General features: G+C 35.6%; 1 protein-coding gene across 3 annotated transcripts; it reads left to right on the forward strand.

Moving 5' to 3' along the window:
• Positions 1 to 15,072: 15,072 nt before the first annotated feature.
• ABCI17 (non-intrinsic ABC protein 3) lies at positions 15,073 to 21,025 on the forward strand. 3 transcript variants are annotated; one of them, XM_089999163.1, is made up of 6 exons: positions 15,073 to 15,232; positions 15,430 to 15,537; positions 16,166 to 16,216; positions 16,329 to 16,658; positions 20,018 to 20,205; positions 20,377 to 21,025. In XM_089999163.1, exons 3-6 carry the CDS (start codon positions 16,201 to 16,203, stop codon positions 20,629 to 20,631), a joined length of 789 nt encoding a protein of 262 aa, XP_089855289.1. In that variant the 5' UTR covers positions 15,073 to 15,232; positions 15,430 to 15,537; positions 16,166 to 16,200; the 3' UTR covers positions 20,632 to 21,025. The 3 variants fall into 3 exon arrangements, with proteins under 3 accessions (XP_089855289.1, XP_089855299.1, XP_089855308.1); XM_089999173.1 differs by having other exon boundaries at positions 15,227 to 15,247; XM_089999182.1 differs by lacking the exon at positions 15,073 to 15,232 and having other exon boundaries at positions 15,257 to 15,537; positions 16,332 to 16,658.
• The last annotated feature ends 2,118 nt before the right edge of the window (positions 21,026 to 23,143 follow it).

A 23,143-nucleotide genomic window follows, 5' to 3' on the forward strand; every position in this document is an offset into this window, starting at 1 on the left:
GTGAATAAACTGTATTAAAGTAAAAATCATTGTCTCATCTAGCCTTCACATATACAAATCGTTGTACATATACTATAGTTGAAATGTTGCATAAAAAGTTATTTAATTTATTTATTATTTTTCTTATCCACCTTTTATGAATCAGTCATTTTATAAATCATGATAGGACATGTCATTCACATAGACAAAGCTCGTAAAGGCAAATCACGATAGGATAAATCATTTTTGCTTTATGTCTGTGGCTGTATAAATACCGTGATAGTTCAAAGGGATTTGGTGGGATGGGATGTATTCGATTTGTATTTATAAAGTTACCTCGATTTGTACTTTACTAAGTCTAAACATCGTGTCGATTTATGTACACTTGCGTAAAATCCTAATCTATGTAAAACCCTAATATAGATCTGTGTAAAACCTTATTCTATGTAAAACCCTACCCGACCTGACCTGTTGTCCGGGTCTAAAACCCTAATCTATTTAACCTCTCTTCCTCATTTCTATGATAGTGCAACTTCTTCTTCTTCTTTTTTCTCCTCCGCTTTTGTTTTCTTCTTCTTCTTCTTCTTCCTTGTATTTTTTTTCTTCTTTGTTCTTCTGTGTTCCTTCTACCTGTGCTTGATAGATGAAGTTTGATGTTGATAACCTAGTTATTTCATGTTGTGAGGAAAGATCTCGATAATCTTTGATAATGATTATGGTGGTTATCTTCTATATATACATCAATATTTTCATGACACATATGCTACAATCGTCGTCCCTAAATCGATGCCCGAAGGCATGAACAAAGGGCTTGGTTTCCTGTTGGTCATGCGAAGCCTTATATGTAATCTATCTAAAACAAACGAGGAGACCACGATTGGGGCATATTTGTCGTGAAGTATATCGAAGTTTACGCAGAATATAACAATGAAAAATATGCTACAGTCGTGTGGTTCCATCTTCTCTGCCTATAGAAACATATCGATGATGATGGGATCTCATACATTCTGCAGCTTTGTCATCTCTGCCTCGAAGCTTTCTGCACTAGCAAGCTGGATTTCATGTGCACCTGGATTGCATTTGAAGCACATCACTATTTGGACGTGGTGGTGATGTTGATGATGATGTATGTTTTCTTTGATGATGATGGTCATGTATTGTATCTAAGCCAAACCATTGGTCATGATGTATTATAACTAAATACTCATATTTTTTATAAATAAATGTGGTTGTAAATCATGTCAATTTATAGTTATGAAGTTACCATGACAACGATATGTCTTTGATTGTCTTTGTGAATGAAACTGATTTGTATTTATGAAGTTACCTTGATTTGTATAATTGAAGTTACCGCAATTTATACTTTATTAAGTCTAAACATCGTATCAATTTGTTTATTGTTTTTCTTTTTCGCCTTTAATGAATCAGTCATTGTGTAAATTGCGATAAGACATATCATTCACATAGGTAAAGCTCGTAAATGCAAATTGCGATAGAACAAATTATTTCTGCTTTATGTCTGTGGCTGTACAAATTGTGATAGAACACTTTCTCTCTAAAAAACAAATTATGATCTCTTATAGAAAGAATTATATAGTTATAGAATGTTATGTTACAACAAAGAATTATAACTGGTTGCAAGGCAATCGGTATCAAGCAAATCGTGATAGCACGTAGCCTTCATACGTACAAATTATTTCTGCATTTTATCAATCATTGTGTAAATCATGATAGGAAGACAACTCGTAAAAATAATTCATCATTTTCACAGTAAACAACGCTAAACACTTCATAAGTACATATCATTGTAACGTTTGGGCTTCATTAGTAAAAATTGTTGTCTCATCTAGCCTTCACATATACAAATCATTGTATATATACTATACTTGAATCATTATACCATAGTGTCCTATAGCGATTTAAACAATAACATCTATGTTGGCGACAACGATTTGCCTTTGCTACAAATAACAGTCTGACTTATTGACGTGTTTAGTAAAAGTGTTTTATCATGTAGATCATCAACGCGATTTACAACTACATCAATTTACATAGTGTTCTATGTTAAAGGATGAAAAACAAAGATCTTTCCATTCTGAAAGTATATATTAGTATTCCTCTTGGTATCAACATTTATCAGTATTTATCAGCATTCCTCTTAAAATTGGGGTAATTATTGAATTTTTATTTCAACCCAGAGAGATTTACACAATTTGTATACACAATCTTAAAAAATTTATATACAGTCTTACAAAATTTGTATACATAGTCTACAAAATCTGTTACAAATCTTTGTATATCATATTACTCCTAGAGGGGTCACATCGTTCATTGCCTTCTATGTATTCTTGCCGTTTGAGTTTTTTTTTCTTTCACATTTAGACACTCCATCAATTTTCACATAGTTTTGTACGAAATCTAGGTATATCATCCTGCAACAAAAAGGTAATGTGAGACCAATATAGAAATTGAGTCCCCAATAATATAGGATAATAAAACATGTTTAAGTGTAGAGCATACAACGTTAAAAGCAAGTTCTTGTCCATTGTATATTGCTTCAATATACTTCATTACAAATATGCCATAATCGACGCCATTATTTTATAAAAGAGCATCGAATGCGTAACGAAACCTCAATTCCCTAATGTTGACACCCAAGACGTCTTTGAGGAATCCCACCTGTGGTTAATGCAGAAGCAAGAAAATTATGGGCCACCATACAAGATACGATACACTTATAGATAGAAACTTACCAAATGCATAATGTCACATCGTATATCAGTGTTAAAGTCCAATGAGTTGTAGCACCATAGTAGTTGTTTTCATAAATCTATCACGTATAAGACCCAATGCTCATACAATCGCCACAATGTAGGAATCAATATCTGCAAATTGATGATAAAATATCTGACAAATCGATATAAAAATTCCTATTGATAGCTTAGAAATCGATATTAAGAATCAAAACAATATCTTAAATTGATATAATATCTTACAAATAGATAGTAGAAATCGTGTTAGGACTATTATGCATCACAAACCTTAGACAACAAGTTTCTTCACTTACCTTTTCACTTGACCAAAAGTCTTTGTAGTGATCATTGTTACCCCAACATTGTAGTCCATCTTGAAATCCAATGGCGTATGGCAGTCGACAGACGAAACTCTGTTGAACAAAACAGTGGTAATAGTAAGGTTAAAACATGAAGCAACAAGAGTAAATCAAAAAAGATAATAAACATATAAGAGAACCAATATACCATGAAATAAGGGCTGACGACACATCTAGTATTGGTTGTTGTGTTGCTTTGAATATACATGACAAAATCGTATATAGTCTGTTTGCAATAAATATGCATGTGTTAACATACGTACCCATGGAATACGTAAATGTATAACTGATAGTGGTTTCATACATACAAAATTGCTGATAGTATTTCCTTCTGCAAATTCATCTTGCAGCTGGTTGATGTTCTCTTGGAGCTCTTTGCCGAGTTTTCGGGCACCTTTTTTTGTAGATGTTCCCCTGACATTAGCAGAATATTCAATAAATAATTGGTCGCATTATATTGCAATTCCTTTCTACAGTACACAAAACAAATCGAATATATGATATAAAAGAGACAAATTTTAAAGAAACTCATCACGAGGTTTAGAAAATATATGCCTAATTCGCCATCACTAGCCGTGTAGCTATCGTCATCTCCTTCCTCGTCATCTCCTTCCTCGTCATCGATACCCCCTTTACGACAAAGCAATTATATGTTCAGCCCCCAAAGATGTCATTTATAAAGGAAACGCTGGTTCATCTATTCCTTACTCACGAAGCAACACCCTCCTAAACTTGTATGATGTGTCAATCATTTATAAAGGAAACATCATTTCACATTCTGTACATTTTCAAAAATTGCACGCAAAGTATATAATAAACAAATAGATTACATTGTGCATAAATTAAAAAATGTCGTTTCATTTGCAAATCACTATAGAAAATAGAATATTGAGATAAGATCTTCATAATACAAATCGTTTCATTGCCAAACCGTTGGTCATGATGTATTGTAACTAAATACTCATTATTTATAAATGAATATGGTTGTAAATCATATCGATTTGTATTTATGAAGTTACGCGACAACGATATGTCTTTGTGAACGATATTGATATGTAATATCGTGATTTACTCATCGATTTGCAATTGTTACTAAAATATTATTTTAATATAAAACTTAAATCAATATCAAGTTGTAAATCGATTTGTATTTATGAAGTTACCTCGATTTGTACTTTACTAAGTCTAAACATCCTATCAATTTGTTTATAATTTTTCTTTTCGTATTTTATGAATCAGTCATTATGTAAATTGTGATAGGACATATCGTTTACATAGACAAAGCTCGTAAAGATAAATCACAATAGGATATTCAAATGAATTTGGTGGGATAGAATGTATTCGATTGATTTGATGGGTTTTGGTGGGAGAGTGATTGCATTGGGTTGGTTGTGAGACCCATTTAGCTCTCATCAAATCCAAACCCAATCTAAACTATTATATATATAGAGAGAGATACACATTTACATATATATTTTAATTAAATTTATTTGGGTCTCAAATGAACCCAAATTCTATTTATTTAAGTAGGATCCATTTGGAATTTATATTCTAGTAAAATTCACAGTACACTAAAAAGATTCATTCAGATCATAAGTGAATCCAAATCTTGTTTTCTGAAGTAGGATATATTTGGGTTTCAAATTGAATTCAAATCCAAACAAATTCATTTTACCTTCATGAGATCCAATTAGGTCTCAAGTAGATCCAAAAGCGTTATTTACTTATTGGAATCTAATTGGATCTCCAAATGGGTCCAAATGTTAATTTACATAATAGGATCTAATTGAGTCTTCAATTAGATTTGATATCTTATTTTCTTAGTAGGATCCAATTTGGTCTCTAAATGGATCTAAAATAGTTTTTATATTAGAGGAGATTTATTTGTGTCTTAAATGGATCCAAATCTCTTATAGGTCTGGTCCAAACCTTGATCTGAGTCTAAACTCTTTTTATAATTATGATGGTCATGTATTGTATCTAATCCAAACCATTGGTCATGATATATTGTAACTAGATACCCATATTTTTTGTAAATGAATGTGGTTGTAAATCACGTCGATTTGTAGTTATAAAGTTACCGCGACAACGATATGTCTTTGTTTGTCTTTGTGAACGAAATTGATTTGTATTTATGAAGTTACCTCGATTTATATCATTGAAGTTACCTCAATTAGTACTTTACTAAATCTAAACATCGTGTCGATTTGTTTATTGTTTTTCTATTCCGCCTTTAATGAATCAGTCATTGTGTAAATCACGAGAGGACATATCGTTCACATAGATAAAGCTCGTAAACGCAAATCGCTATAGGACAAATCATTTCCGATTTATGTCTGTGGCTGAACAAATTGTGATAGAACATTTTCTCTATAAAAACAAATCACGATCGATTATAAAAAGAATTATATATTTATAGAATGTTATGTTACAACAAAGAATTATAAATGATTGTAAGCCAATCGGTATCAAGAAAATTGCGATAGAACAAATCATTTTCGATTAAACTCATCAAATAACATGCCAACTTGTGCTTTCAGATCTAGGTAGCTTGTGATTTTAAGTCGATTTGTATTTATCAAGTGTAAAACCCTATTCTATGCAAAACCCAACCCGACCCAACCCATTGTCGAGGTCCTAAACCCTAATCTATTTAACCTCTCTTCCATGGCAGCACAACTTCTTCTTCTTCTTCTTCTTTTTTCTCCTCCGCCTTTATCTTCTCCTTCTTCTTCTTCTTCTTCTTCTTATTTCTTGTATTTTGCTTTCTTCTTTGTTCTTCTATGTTCCTTCCACCTGTGCTTGATAGATGGGGTTTGATGCTGATAACCTAGTTATTTCACGTCGTGAGGAAAGATCTGGATAATCTTCGATAATAATTATGGTGGTTATCTTCTGTGTATACATCGATTTATTCATGACACATACGACTGTGGCGTATTTGTCATGAAGTATATCAAAGTTTATGTATAATATAAAGACCATAATCATCCTCAATCATTGTCGGCATACCGAAGTAAGCACAAATATTTTGCATGATAGACAGGGGGTGATGCTGATGACCATCTATTTGATTTATTCCTATTGACGGACCCTCCATCGTTCGCAAACCATCCTTCACAGTTGAAAAAATATCTACCTAATCTTCGATATACTTTATGACAAATATGCTACAGTCGTGCGAGCTCCATCTTCTCTACCTATTGGGATCCTTACCTTCTGCAGCTTCGTCAGTGCTGCCTCGAAGCTTTCTACACTAGCAAACTGGATTTCATGTGCACCTGGATTGCATTTGAAGCACATCACTATTTGGACGTGGGGGTGATGCTGATGGTGCTGTTTGTTTTCTTTGATGATAATGGTCATGTATTGTATCTAAGCCAAACCATTGGGCATGATGTATTATAACTAGATACCCATATTTTTTGTAAATAAATATGGTTGTAAATCATGTCAATTTGTAGTTATGAAATTATCGCTACAATGATATATATTTGTTTATCTTTTTGAATGAAATCGATTTATATTTATAAAGTTACCTTGATTTATATTGTTGAAGTTACCTTTATTTGTACTTTACTAAGTCTAAACATCGTGTTGATTTGTTTATTATTTTTTCTTTCTACCTTTTATGAATTAGTCATTGTGTAAATCGTGCGGCAGACATATCATTCATATAGACAAAGCTCGTAAACGCAAATCGCGATAGGACAAATCGTTTCCGCTTTATGTTTGTGGCTGTACAGATCATGATAGAACACTTCTATAAAAAATAAATCTCAATCTCTTATAGAAATAACTATAATTATTGAATGCTACATTACAATAAAAAATTATAACTAGTTACAAGCAAATCACGATAGCACGTAGCCTTCATACGTACAAATCGTTTCAACCTTTTATCAATCATTGTGTAAATCGCAATAGGAAGACAACTCATAAAAGCAATTCATAATTTTCACAGTACACAACGCTACACGCTTCTTCGATTTTTTTTATGAAGGTTGAACATTACAATGATTTGTTCAGTGGCACTTGTGTGTTACACTTATTAAAAAAAGAATTATGCATTTATAGAATGCCACGTTACAAAAAAGAATTATAGAATTACAATAAAGAATTATAGAATTACAACAAATAATTATCGAGATGCAAAAATCATATAATATTTATTTAGTGGCACTTGATGACTCAGATGGACTATGACACACAAATTGTCTCTTTCTCTTTTCTTGGTTGACTCTTTTTCCTCGGTGGCCTCTTGGTTCCCTCAATCTTATTAAAACCACTAGTAATCATCTCTACCAGTGTAGCATATTGTGACCACATTTGTCTCTCCAAATTCTGCACTTGCTTTCGTAACTCCTTATTCTCTTTCTCCAACATCTCTAACCTTGTAGCGGAGACTACCTTCTTTTTTGTGAGATGTGTTGGCTCCTCATCATGTACTGTAACTAAGATAATCGTAGTTATAGTCGGAGGAACACGATGAACATTTTTTCTATGCTGAGAGACGACATGCTAAAGGACAAAAGGGACCTTACTTCCATGTTGCTTCTTCTCAATCTTCAGATTTTGATGCATGGGTTCCCAATATTTTTTGAAATAGTTGGGTTCATATTTTCGTTCTTTATAATCATATGCTATGGCACGAACACCTCCTTTGTTCCAGTTGTCCAATTGTTTCCTAAAGCATTCGTGTCAATTCACGTTCCTGGCCTCACAACTATTCATCTTCCTTCTCACTTCCACAAGTCATTTTTGGGTTGAACGTCCCAAGCCAGCTTGTAGGAGAACTCGACTACCATGCTGTAACTCGACTTCAGATTTGCTAAACAACCAAATATCGCAGGTAGACAGTCTTGCAGCCTCAGCAACAACATCTTGGTCCTCGTCCTCCCTATCTCCGTACGGTCTCCACACAACCTGTACATTAGAGAATGTGGTTTAGGTATAAACATAATTATTCATGCTAATGAATGCTAAATATTAAAATGATTTATAATAACGAGTACTAAATATATTACAACGATTGTTACTAATGCGTGCTTTGTATTAAAATGATTTACACTAATGAATACTACATATTACAACAATTTATAATAATGAAAGTTAAATGCTAAAGCGATAACGCTTTGTACTAACGAATAGTGCATCGTGCAATGATCATTACTTAAGAATGCTAAAGATTACAACGATTTACACTAATAAAAGTTAAATGCTAAAGCGATAACGATTTGTACTAAGGAATACAAAATCCTGCAACGATCATTACTTAAGAATGTTAACCATTAGAACGATTTATACTAATAAATGCTAAGTGCTAATGTGATAACTATTTGTACTAATGAAGACAAAATCCTGCAATGTTGATTACTTAAGAATGCTAAACATTTCAAAGATTTACACTAATGAAAGTTAAATGCTAAACCGATAACGATTTGTACTTAGGAATGCAAAATCCTGCAACGATCATTTCTTTAGAATGTTAAACATTAGAATAATTTATACTAATGAATGTTAAATGCTAATGCGATAACGATTTGTACTAATGATGACAAAATCTTGTAGCGATGATTACTTAAGAATGCTAAGCATTTTAATGATTTATACTAATGAATGGTAAATGCTAAAATGATTGTAAACGATTTTAAACCATTTACCTCATTTAATTGTAGACCATCTAAAATAAACTTAGCATTATCCTCCTTGACATTTATTGTAGCCCACCGGCCGATTTTGAAAAAAACATAAATCGTAGGGTCACACTGAGGATGCAAGGCGACAATATGCTCCCATGCTCAGGCCTACAAAAATAATATATTAATAAGACTATAACCTTCAACGATCTTAGTCTACAACTACTAAATATGTAATAAACAATTACCTGGACAAATGGCCAAAACCCTCCGACGATTTTTGTACCCTTACTCGCATGGTAAAGTTGATTGTACAAGTGTGAGAGCATAGCATCACCCCATGCATAGTTGTCGACTTCATCTAAGTCTTCCAAGAACTGTAGCCACATGTAACTTAACCTCGAACCAGACAAATCTGAAAATAAAGTAAGTCCAAAAAAATAAAGAAGGAAGTCACACAACTCTTGGTCAGCTCTTTCAAATGCACATGTACTGTACCAACCTTCTCATTTATTATAGAAAGAAGAAACTTTTATCGATGTGGAGTTGCTTTCACCAGAAATACATTGACCCAGTCCTCCATTGGCATTCTTAGAAGGGTTGTGTACTTGTCCTTTGCGTTATAGTTTGAATCTCGTGCTTGGACAACACTTTCATGGCACTTAAGACCCATAATCCATGCCACATCTTTTAGGGTCATGGTGATCTCAAACAATCAAACTGGAATGTGTTCGTCTTATGATTCTACTTATTGACCAGGTGGGTCATAGTGTTCCAACATGTTTCAAAATAATGCTGGTCCAGAAGGCTACCGAAGTGCATATTTCGTAATCGGTCTCTCTGATATTCACTCAGCTATCCATACTACGACAAAACTATAGGCCACTGACACCATCCTCTGAGCTTTTCACCTGGTGCTCTACTTCTCTTCTGACCTTCCTGTAACATAAAACAACATATTATTCGTATCAAATCAAAATTAGTCATATTTGTACTTCTACATGTCACTGTACACAATAATCGCTATATATAATAATTGTTGCATACTCACTATTGATCATGCATATATTTTGTATTTTATTCATCTTATTTTATGCATGATCTAGTGGAAAATTGCCTTAAAAACCCATTTTTATCGTTAGTTTCGATAAACTGCATTGAATTGAATTTTATCAGAAAATTATATTTTTCAAAGCTTTCTCTGCATTTTTAGTGTTTTTATTAGATTTAGAATTTCTTAATTATAGTTTAGTTAGCTTAAGTTTATATTAGCTAATTTTTAATTAGTTTAGTAAGTTTTGATTTTTAGAAAAATATATTTTCATAAGAGACCTTGTTTTAGAAATTATCAAAAATATTTGGACTCTTTTGAAAACTTTGTTTTAACCTAATTAGGCTTATAAATAGTAGTAAAGAGGGCTGGGAAAAATATTTTTCAGCAGCCTTCTTACCTCCCCTCCTTTTTGCCTCCCTCTTTTCTCTCTCCCTTGCTTCTCCTTTCCCTTTTGCTGATTTCTTTCTCTCTTACTCTCCTCTTCTTCTTCATCTTCCTCTTTTTCTTCAAGCTTAGAACCCTTTCGTCATCAACAACTTCTTTTTCTTCGTCGGGGCAGCGTGGATGTAGTTGAATTGACCATCTTCTCTTCTCAACCCTTCCATCAGAAGTGATCCGCGAGGTGATCTTCTTTCTCTCTTTCACCGTAAATTTAGATTTTACATTGCATTAATCATTGCATATAGCATAAGAGGTTGTTTTTACGTAGATAGATTTATTTGATATATTATATGCATTATAGTTAGTTCCAGCATGATTGATCCATTTATAATAATTAATCTCGGCCGATTAGATTAGGAATAGTTTGCGTTGTAGACTCGTTTCTTCTTAGTTTTTTTTTTAGTATGTTACATTGTCTGGTTCGTGGAGGCCAATAGTTGATTGCATTATCATACCATCACACTGCTGGATCCTGAGACACATTATACAACCTGTGTGAAGATTTGCCCTCACGCAGGCAATGTTCGGACGTGATCAACAGTAATCTATTGCAATTCACAAACACGCAGAGTTGCGTACATTGTGGATCACACTATAAATTTTTTTATATGCTAATCATACCGTGCAGCCTGTGATTATCCCAGCATACACTGTTGTATTGCATTCAAACCAAATCGCGTTGTTTCGTGTGATTGGTTCTTTCCAGTGAGAAATCAATTTTTGCATAGCATCGTGTATTCAATTAGCACAAAATATTGACAACACATGCAGCGTGATTGTCAATATTTTATGCAGTGGCCAGAACATCTCTATTAGGTTCTGTAAACTTTTTGTGATTATCCCAGCATACACTGTTGTATTGCATTCAAACCAAATCACGTTGTTTCGTGTGATTGGTTCTTTCCAGTGAGAAATCAATTTTTGCATAGCATCGTGTATTCAATTAGCACAAAATATTGACAACACATGCAGCGTGATTGTCAATATTTTATGCAGTGGCCAGAACATCTCTATTAGGTTCTGTAAACTTTTTGTTAGGTAAGTAATTGATCAAAGATTAATCCAGTTTCTATTAGAATTAGTTAAGTTATTCTATGAGTATAGAGAGTAGTTGATAGATTAACATTTTCTTTTGCTAGTTGACATAATTTATTTCTTATAGCTGGAATTGCATTCAATAGAATTAGGTAGTATACAGTGCTTAGTTGTCGTGGTTCAACATTTTTTTTGGATTATTTTAAGTAGATTTAATTGTTAATAAGTTAGGTTAGCAATATATGTTAATTAGTATAGTTTTGTTGACTTTCGGTTGAATGAATTAGTTGATACCTTAGATAATTTCTTGATTGTTAGTTAGGTGGTTTTGTTATTCGGTCTTTTAGTGTTAGTTTCAAGTTTGTTAGTAGTTTAGTTCATGTTTTTGTGATTTTTCATCATATTTCCTATTGATTTTCTCATAGATTTCTTGTTATGCAGTGTGTTTTGCTTTTGTGTTTTGCAGGGAAGCATTTGGACGTGCGGGGAAACCCTTTTCGTGCCCCTAAAGAGCCCTCTGAGATCCCTAAAAGGTCTCCCCAAGGGACCCTTGGGGACCCTCATAAGTGCCTCTCAAGGTGCCCCTCTGGAGGACCACAAAGTGATATGCAAATAAGAAAAGCAAAGCCTCCACGGGGATAAGAAGACTCAAGCGCTAAAGAATTTTTCTTTTCTTTTAATTTAGGATTTTATTTATTTTATTCAATTAATTTAATTGGGTTGTATAAGGCCTCTATAATTATTTCGTTTAAACCCTCCGCGTAGGGCATCACTCTTTAATGATTTATTTATTTATTTAATTTTTTTTCTTTATTTTGGCAATAAAGAGTAGCGTAGTTGTGTGTTTGAATACGAGTATTTTCTGTTCCCTGAGATCGACCCGGACCCCACCACTCGTGCGAGATGGTTTTTATTATTTGGTGTCTGACTTTCACTTAGTTTTCATTAAAAATATTATTTTAAAAATCATTTTTCTAAAACTCACACCAGCTATCACTGTAACCATATACACAATAATCGATATCAAAGTAATCGCTATATGTACTAATCACTATACATAGTAATCGTTATACATAATAATTGCTATATATAGTAATCACTATTACAGTAATCACTATACATAATAATACATATTATAATAAATCTTTACATAATCGCTATACGTACTAATCACTATTATGGTAATCACTATACATAGGTCATAGTAATCGCTATCACAATAATGGTTATACATAGTAATCGCTATCACATTAATCGCTATATATAGTAATTACTATCACTGTAATCGCTATATATAATAATACTTATCACAGTAAATCATGACAGACATGATCGATTTACGTACCTTTGTTACACTTTTTTCCTCTTCATCTCCTCTCTCCCTCCTCTGCCTTTTCTGTTACTCCATCATTCACTCCTCCTCCTCCCTCCTCTGCCTATCTTGTTCCCCATTCATTTTCTTCTCCACCTCTTTTCTTCTGCCTTTCTTGTTGCTCCTTCGCTCTGCCACCTCCCTCCTCTGCTTTTCTACTGCTTCATTCCTTTCCATTTTCTTCTCTTCCTTCTCTTGCTTTTTCCTTTCACTTTCCTTCTCTTCCTCCTCCAACTTCTTCTTTTTCCTTTCCTTCCTCATCATCCTTCTCCTTTCTTTGCCTTTCCTTCTCTTCCTCGTGCTATTTCACCTTCTTTTACCTTTTATTCTCTCCCTCGTCTTCTTTCTGCTTCCTTTGTCTTTCCTTCTCTTCCTTATCCTCCTCCTTCTCATTTCTTTGCCTTTTCTTGTCTTCCTCATCTTGATGCTTTTTTCTTTGCATTTCCTCTTTCATCTTCATCATTTGCCTTTTCTTATCTTCCTCTTTCTCTTTCTTCTTCTTTAATTGCATTTTCTTCTCTTCCTCATTCTCCTTATTCTTCATTTCTTTTTCCCTCTCTAACTCCTCCTCCTTCCCCTTCTTCAATTGCCTTTTCTTCTCTTCCTTCTTCTCTTTATTCTTTCTTTGCCTTTGCCTCCCCTCATCCTCTTTCTTCATTTGCCTTTTCTTATTTTGCTTTTCATTCTTCTTCTCCTTCTTCCTTTGCCTTTCCGTCTCCTCCTCCTCCTCCTTCATTTGCCTTTTCTTCATTTGCTTTTCATTCTCCTCTTCCTTTTTCCTTTGCTTTTTCTTCTTTTTATCATCATTTTTCTTCTTCTTCATCCTTCTTCCTTTGCTCTTCATCTTCAATATTTGATGAATAATGCTCTGCATTATATAATTTCAACGCTTTGTCCCTGTCTTTATCATTCTCAATCTTCATTATATTTTGGTATGTTTCATAACACTCGTATATATCGAACTAGCGGTTAATTTCTCCAAGAGTCATCCCATCAAACGGTGGGGGCTTTCTTGTCTTAGAAATTTTAGTCATTGCTAACCTGCACAATACATAAATTTAACCGCATCATTATATGTTACAACCGCCTCCCCAAGTATATATTATTACAAATTATCACATTCGTTACACAATCACCAACATTACAAATCCTCATAATATTTGGCTTTATAAGTAAACATCGTTGTAAGATTTAGCAAACTTAAGTACAAATCGAAGTAACTTCATAAATACACATCGCTACTGCATCAAATGTATAAATCATTGTTGCTTCAAACGTACAAATTGCTACTGATTTAAATGTATAAATTGTTCATGCTTCGAACTTACAAATCGTTGTAGAAATCATACCCTTCATAAGTATATATCGTTGTAACGTTTGAGCTTCATAAGTAAACATTGTTGTACGATTTAGCAAACCTAAGTACAAATTGTGGTAACTTTATAAATTATAAATACACATCGCTACTGCTTCAAACGTATAAATCGTTTCTGCATCGAACATACAAATCACTACTGCATTAAATGTATAAATCATTGTTGCATTCCAATGTACAAATCATTGTAGAAATTTAGCCTTTATAAGTACATATCGTTGTAATGTTTGGTCTTTATAAGAATAAACCGTGCTAACTGTTTTTTAACACCCAGAAGGTGAATAAGTACAAATCGATTTATTTCAGTATAAAATAGGTATTATTTAGCATGAATAGTACAATCAGTTGTAAGATTTAGCATTCAGATTTATAAATCGATTTGTTTACATAACGAAACCTTAGACGAAACTCACCGAAATGACATGAGTTTTGGTAATCCGACAGTGGAGGATAAACACCCAGAAGGTAGATGCAACCGATGGTGTCAATGATGCTCTCACTGTGCAAACGACGACAAAGGTTGCTCTGGTGGCAGCAAACGATGACAAAGAGTGCTCTAACAATAGCAGACGATAGCAAATGATGCTTTAGCAACAACAGACGATTGCAAAAGGTGTTTTAAAGACAACAAACGACAGCAAAGGATGCATCGTTAAAAGAAGCTCCGGTGCTTACTACTTACGGCAAAAATAAAATGTTTGAACTTTGAAGAGTTAACATCATTCTTCTTTTTATGGATGAAAGACATTTTTGTTTTTTTTTTCAAACCATCCTTTTTTTTTTTATGAATGAAAGATATTTTTGCTTTTTTTTTTTAATCATTGTTTCATGAAAAAAAAATACTTAAATCTTTGCAACTGCACAGGGCTCTAACGCTAAGTGATGCCGATACACAGGGATATGAGCCCAAACGTGGTTAGAGAGGCGGCGCTCATTCGGACTATCAATGAACATGAACACACCGTTTTGTATTTTGTGAGGGAGTGAGGGGCATTTTCGTTATCAAGTACGGTAACCAAACCGGCCAACTTGTAGATATACACTGACACACATGAAAAAGAACGCCCGGAGACGGAGAGAACTGGGACGGCATTCAATACACCGTACGGAAGAAAGTGACGAGTTCGTTGAATGGGGACGCGTTTGGTGAAGGCCGAATCAATCTCTCGATAGTTGGGGGAGGTGTTAACTCGGCCGAATCTCTCTCTAAAGAATCGCACTTAAGGTCCGGGCTTAACTGGTACCCTTCGTTCTTTTTGTATTTAACCTTACACCTCGTCTCCCTCTTGTATTCACGCTCTCATCTTCCTCTACCACTTTATTTCCGCTTCTGCGTGGAATTTTTTTTAGGTTTTAAAGGGTTCTTTGATTAGCTCGAGATTGATCATAATCTGAGGGATTTTTCTTCCTTTTTCCTTGAAGAATCAGATTTTTGATCGGGTTTTCTTAAGGTTTTGAGGCGGAAGTAGTCGGACTACGAAGAATTGAAGGGATTCGGCTTTCGACGTCGGAGATCGCACGAAACTTAAGGTTCGCTCTTGCATAGTCGCGATCTTTCATTTTCATGGGAAGCTGAAGGGATTTGTGTTCAAAAGTTTGATTTCCGTTGAAAATTTGAAGTTTTGGAACTCGTTTTTGCTGAAAATTTTCGTTTTTTTTTTCTCGTTTTAGGCTTAAAAGTTTGATTTCCCGTAAGGAGTGATTTTGAAGCATTTCTTTTCAGAAGTCTGATTTCAAGAGAAAAGACGAAGCTTTCAAAATTTAACTCTCTCTCTCGCTCTGGAAATTCACTTCTTTAAGAAAACTGAAAATTTAACGTGTTTTTAGGTCTCTGACAGTTGCAAATCTTGGATTGGCATAAACTTCGACCGACTTGCCAGCTTTCGATCTGCATATGTCAAAGTTGGCTTTTTTCTTTTTTCTTTTTTTTGCCAACTTCATGCAGAAAGTTGTGAATTTTTTCAGACTTGAATTATATTTTCGTGGTTCCGAGCTCAGTCTCTCAATAAAAGCTTCGACGTCTATTTTAAAATCCAAATACTCTCTCTCTCTCTCTCTCTCTCTCTCTCTCAAATTTGTCGAGGTTTTCATTTTTTTCTTTTTGAGTGGCTCAGGATCCGAGTAATTACTGTCGCCTAACCATCTACGAATTTTTCAGATCCATACGATTCCGGAATTCTTGAAACTGCTATAATGGAGCCGATTTTAGGTAATCTACGAAAACTTTTACATGTCTCGTTGCAATTTTATTTTATGGGGGCTTCGAAGTAAATTGGAACCTCTTCTAATTTCCCACCTTCTTCCCTTTTGGCTTCTTTCAGCAGACGAGGCGCAGCAGCATTTACTTATCGACGTGGAGAACGGCGATCGGAGCTCTTGGCCCAAGATCCGGGTCCGAAACCTGACGAAGAAATCGGACAGCGGCGTCCCAATCCTCTCGAAGGTGTCGGTGGAGGTGCCCAAAGGCATGGTGGTGGGGATCATCGGCCCCAGCGGCAGCGGCAAGTCAACTCTGCTGAGGGCACTGAACCGCCTGTGGGAGCCTCCCTCCGACTCGGTGTTCCTGGACGGCAAGGACATCACCGCTCTGGACGTCCTCCGCCTTAGGCGCAAGGTCGGGATGCTGTTCCAGGTCCCCGTTTTGTTTGAAGGTAACTTTCCCTCTACCCTTAGCTTCCTTCCATACCCCACGTTTTATTTCTTTCTTTTTTTCACCATCATATCCCTAGAACTGGCCGATGGTTTCGAACGGAGTCGAAATTATTGGCCGGAGAAAGAACTAGAAAAATCCATTATCTCCTTTGAAAATTAAAGGTCCAGAACAAAAGACACAAAACAACTCGTAGAGGTGGATTTCATGTTTGCTTCTTTTTTTTATATACGGAGAAACTGCTCTCACCATCAAAGACTTAGCCTTGCTAACTCTGCCTGCTGCCGTACTTACAGTCGCTGCACTGATACCGTAAAACGCAAAACTTGTGCTTATACCTTCAGAAAATCGTCATGCTTAGGTGGCACCTACTCAGCTCCATATTATGATAAAAGACGATTTTGTACACCAACGAGGGCTCGGCTTGTTTGGCAGGAGCAGTTACTGCACGTCACCTTATGTTGGGTCGTTGCAAGTTCGAATCCAATGGTATGGTTGTACTCCTGCTAGGAGTATGCCCTACCCCAACCCCAGCTTTCTCTATCCTAAAAAAAGAAAAACTCCCACTAGTCTCTTCCTACGTCCACTTTCCAAGCTGGCTTGCATACGTTGTCTTCCACTATCTTAATTGTTTACCATCATGCATTGGACCCAAAGTTTACTAGAACGTGCATTCTTTTTTTGGTGTGCAAACCAGCGCAACTTGGAACCGGTTGCAGATTTTTGGGCCAAAAAAGTCAAAAAGTAGGGAAATTCTCTCTTTAGTAAAGCAAAAATGTCTCTAGAGGTGTCTTTCCTCTCATCCAACTGTCTTCCTATCGTTTGTGTTGGGTCCCCACCAACATTAATCCACGGACAGTAATTGATCGAAATCGGAGACGTGCGCGCAATTTCTGATCCCATCAAGGTAAAATACTAATCAGATCTGGATCCGCAAGGGTTCTCCTATATAAGTAGGCTATATATGCAGTTAGGGGTGGGCAACGGGCTGGGCGGTCCGATGGGCCAAGCCGACCCAGCCTGCCATAAGCTGGGGTTGGGTCAAGGTTTTAAGCTCAGACCCATTAGCTACCGAACCAAAATTCAGCCCGTTATATGCGTTGGCCGATTCTCAGTCAACCTGCGGGCTACGAGGCCATCTCGATGAGCCTGAGCTATTTATTATTTTTTAATAATATAAAAATTAAAGAAATTAATTAATTACATAACAACTTAGTAACTATTATTATTTACATAATTAGTTGCATTAATTTTATAAAAACTAGAAAGATAATTTGTTGGGTACATGGTCATGATTATTTATTATTTACTTAATTATATATATTTTATTTAATTTATTTTTTTGGTATTTTAAAATCAATTTATTAATTTTATTAAAATTAACGTACAAATGGGTATGGGCTGGCCCGCTTCCCACATTGGACCAATGGACCGGGTCATTGGATGCTCTTCAAACAAGATCAGCCCATTAAGAACCGGGCCAAAAACCAGCCCATTAGTAAACAGGTCGGGTCATCACCAGGCTGGACGACACTTACGGCGGGCCGAGCTCTAAATAGGCCCGGTCCAAGTCAGCTCGATGCCCAACCCTATATGAAGTTAGATAGGATTTGGCAAATGCCAACCTCTGGTTAGGAATCCCAATGGATTAGGTGAGAAGCTTTATCACCGTTCATTGGTGATGATTCATTACTGGTGTCCGTGACCCTCATCGTAAATGGCCATTGTAGCAATCAGCACACCCGCTGGTTACTCTGATGGTCGGTGATTGACGGTAATTAGGGTTGCAACCGGATTGGATATAGACAGATATTCAATCCGAGTTCATGTTTTTTTGGATATAAATCTTTATATGTGAGATCCGAATGTACATTTTGATTGGATTCAGATCTGATTCAATCGAGTTACTTTCGGAATCAAGTCAGATTTGAATCGGTATTTAAAGCTTGGATCTCAAGGCTATCTGATTCAAATTCTGACCCTATTAGTCTATTACACTTTTTACATGTAAATTACTTTTTTTTCATCTATTTTTTTCAGATCCAGTATTACCACATGTATTTTGGATTCAGATTCAACCTTATATCCTCATGTTTGTTTTGGATTCAGATCTATTGTTTATATTTTGGATTTGGATTCCAATCTGACAAGGTCCAGCCTGAGTTTGACCCGTTTGCACTTCACCCCTATAATGGTAATGCATGATTAGGGGTAGACATTGGGCCGGCCTGTTCCGGGCCCGTTTAGAGCTCGGCCCGCCGGACTTTAAGTATGGCATGGAGATGGCCTGGTCCCTGGGTTTTGGCTTGATTCTTAACGGTTTCAGATTGGAAGAGCAGCCCACAGCCCGACCCATTAGCCCAATGGGCCAATGTAAAGCGGGTCGGGTCTGGCCTGACCCAGCCTCAATTCATTTGTAAATAGGAATAATTAACAAGTTCCCAACTTATCGTTTACCTAATTAATTTTTTTCTAGTTTTCATAAAATTAATATAACTAATTAGGTAAATAGTAATAGCTACCAAGTTACTATGCAATAGTTTATTTTTTAAAATTTTTATATTATTAAAAATTGATAATTAACTCAAGCCTATCAAGCCGGCCCGATAGCATGCAGGCCAGCCCAGGCTCGACCTACGTATATAACAGGTTGGGTTTCAGCCCGATTCCTAATGAGCCCCAACCAAAAACCTTGGCCCAAACCTGATCCATTGTATGTCGGGTCGACTTGGCCCATCAAGCCGCTCAGCCCGTTGCCCACCCTGCATGATGCCTTATCACCGATTGATGGTGATAAAGGTTCTCAGTCCAAGGTCTGTCACGCAGTGTAGTCTATCAAAAGGAGTCAAGGGTATTTTCATAATTGTGCTGGATGATGACTCCCATAGTTGCATTTTCTTATTGTTTGAGAAATATGTATCCATCTCACTGATAAAACATGTTTCATTTATATTATAAATGAGTATCAAGCTAGTTTGCATATAAACAACAATTTCATTTTACAAAGTCATTGTTTTTTATCAAGATTTTTAAATATTATAGTTTATTGAAATTTTATTATACAACAATGATTATATATGTGTAGTTAATTATTTTAATTTATAAGTATTTTTATAAAAATATATATTTTGTATCAACTTTTAATAAACTCATTTCAATTCTCTTAAAAACCGTATCAGTGTTATATATTTTAAAATTGTAGCAATACGTGTTTCAAATACAAGCGTACTTAAAAAATTTTAAACTCTCAAGTACCGGTACCGGTACCCCGTACCCATTTCTAGCAACTACGTGACTCCGTCTTATTTGGTTGAAGTCAAGTGCAGTTTCGTAAATGTGCACCTATCGTGCTTATTTCAGGTACGGTCGCGGATAACGTACGATATGGGCCCCATCTGCAGGGGAAGAAGCTAACGGACGCGGAGGTTTCCAAACTGCTGACCCTGGCGGACCTGGACTCCTCGTTCGCGCCAAAGAAGGGCTCTGAACTATCGGTTGGTCAGGCTCAGCGAGTCGCCCTGGCCCGGACGCTAGCCAACGAACCTGAGGTAAGTCTAAGATTCCTAGCATCGGCTTGGCTGGCTCAAGTCAGTTTGCTTTCTCTCTTGGCTTTTGGACGGCATGATATCCATTTCTACTACAAGGCTCGGGCTAGCTAAGTTGGCTTGGTCAACTCTTTCTGTGCGCAACATAGGGTGAGTGATTATCTTTCATGGCAGGTACTGCTTCTGGATGAGCCCACAAGCGCGCTCGACCCAATCTCGACACAGAACATTGAAGATGCCATAGTCAAGCTGAAGAAGTCGCGGGGCATGACGACGGTGATGGTCTCCCACAGTGTGAAGCAGATACAGAGGATTGCCGATCTGGTATACCTGGTCGTCGATGGGGAGGTGGTCGAGGTGCTCAAGCCAGATGAGATTTCACAAGCCAAGCATCCCATGGCCCAAAGGTTCCTGGAACTCTCTTATTGATATAAACAAAGAGCCAGGAGACATGAAGTTGGAATCGCTAGTAATAGCGCACATTTGTGATATGTTAACTGGGATATAGAGATCACAAGGGAACCACAAGACAGCAAGTTTGTTCTAGGGAAGATTTAGAGGGGGTAAGAGGTGGGTGTTGTATCTCAAGTATGGGTTGGGAATAAAGGTAGAACATCGAATTGGGTGATCATTTAAGTAAGGGAGATCACTGTTATGAGGGTCAGTAAATGAGCCGAGCTTGGCTTGACCAAACTTGACTTGTTTTGACTCAAAGCTTGAGCTTGAACCCGAGCAACCTAGCCCTATCTGGCTTGTTTGAATAATTGTGTATTTGTAAAAGGACCGCCCAATTCTTCAGATATTGCATTTCAACCACAGGCAAGGGTGCTATTGAACCCCGCTATTGAGGCCTGTCTTAGTTGTTAATGGGGCTTTGTAGACGCGAATGAACTGAACGGAGGGTGTTCAAGATCAGGTTGTTTCTTGTATCAAGCCGAGTCAAGATTGAGCTCATGAAGCCCGCTAGCTATGAGCCAGCTCATTTACAAACTAAATAATTGTTCCAAACTTGTAAGCAAAAACTCTAAACTTATTGCTTGCAAGCCAAAAGCTGCAATCATCTGCATTTTATGATAGAACAAATATATAAAAAATATTTTTTCCAGCCGAGATGAACATTGGTTGTTCATGTTTAACTTGTCAAGCCTATCACTACAAGGATGAGGGTCAATAGGAGCTACTCTTTTTTAGCAAGACATAATTTCGCTGTTATTGATAAAGCAATAATGACGAGATTTTTGTCCCCATTAATTGATAGGTAATAGCAATAACATAAATATTTTGCCGTTGTTACTCTACTACAACCATGACTCTCACCGCTATTGGCTTCATCAATAATGCAACGCCAATGTCAACGTATGTAAAGGACAATCAACTCAAAATTGCCTAGATAGTTAGGGGAGAACGCATTCAAATCCAAGGTTGTTCTGATAGCTAAACAAGATCGGCCTCTATGTATATGCTACAGATACAAGCCACATACCAGCACTTACCCCAAACTATAACATAACCAGTTCTCCCTTCGACCCTCACTCGCCCTCTGGCGCTTTTCGCCACCCCACAATCTCTCTCTCTCTTTATGTTTTTCTTGTGTGGCCCATCCGCCGTTCGACACCACTGGCCACTGTTAGGCTGGTTGGACCTCCGACAACCTCTTCTTCCTCTTTTACGCATATCAATCAGTTGTAGGTCTTCTTCTTTCTCTTTATTTTTTTCTATTTTTTTTTCAAATCATAAATGAGTGCTCATTTTGATTTTAGGGGTTATATTTGTTTTTTTTTTCAATTGGCATAATGCATGATATCTTTTAAGATTTAGGTTATTGATTTAGTTTATTTTTTAAACAACATGAATGTTTAATTAGGTTTTTAGGGTTTATTGTATTTTTTATTATCATTAGGCATATAATGAATGTTTGATTTTCACTAAAATATTAAGAGGTTTTTAATTAGCATAAATGCATGATTTTTTTTAGGATTTAGGGAATTGATTTGGATTCTTGCAAATAACATAAGTGTTTAATTAGGGTTTTAGAGTTTTTGTGTGCCTTTTTTTAATTATCATTAAGCATGATTCCATTAATGAATGTTTGATTTTAGTTATCACTTCTCAAACCCCTAAATCTTTGATTTTTGTTAGGGTTTAAGTTTTTTATTTTAAATTTTCAAATGCCATGAGTATTTAATTGGTTATTTTTTGTGTTTGTTTCTCAATCAACATTAAACATGATTCCATGATTTCATGCTTGATTTTAGTTAGAATTTTAGGATTTTATTTTCATCAATTAGTAGATCTATAAGTGATGTTTGTTATGATTTAGGAATTTGATTTGTTTTTTAATGACTTAAATATTGAGCTATGGTCTTAGGTTTTTTTTGTGTTTTGAATTTATGATTAATGAACACTTGATTTTACTTAGAATATTAAGATTTTTTATCAATTAGCATAAATGCATAATTTATGAAGTTGGTAGGAATTAGGGTTTTGATTTGTTTTTTTATATTGGCATGAATGTTTAGTTATGGTTTTAAAGTTTTTATGTGTTTTTCTTTTTTAATTAGCATTAACTAGGAATTCATGAACAATAAATATTTGATTTTGGTTAAAATATTAACACTTTTTGTTTAATTAATTTGTATAAATGCTCTCTCTTTGTTCTGCCTCAACTCGCTTAACTAGGCGGACGACATATCCTTTATCGTGTGTTTGTGCCTATCTTAATTTAGACTATATATATACACTTATATATATTTACTGAACTTATATATCTTACTGATCAAAGATTCTCTTGTTGCACTGAAAGACAGGGTGATTTCTTTGTTGAAAGCACAAAAGTACATACAGAAAGGGTGTACTACTTTTCTTGTTAGTATCACTCTAGTCGAACCAAAAACCACGTCAATAGAAGAGTTAGGTGTAGTAAGAGAATTCTCAAATGTAT

Source organism: Nuphar pumila, chromosome 1 (assembly GCF_984573655.1).
Source record: "Nuphar pumila chromosome 1, dmNupPumi1.hap1.1, whole genome shotgun sequence".
NCBI classification, from domain to species: domain Eukaryota; kingdom Viridiplantae; phylum Streptophyta; class Magnoliopsida; order Nymphaeales; family Nymphaeaceae; genus Nuphar; species Nuphar pumila.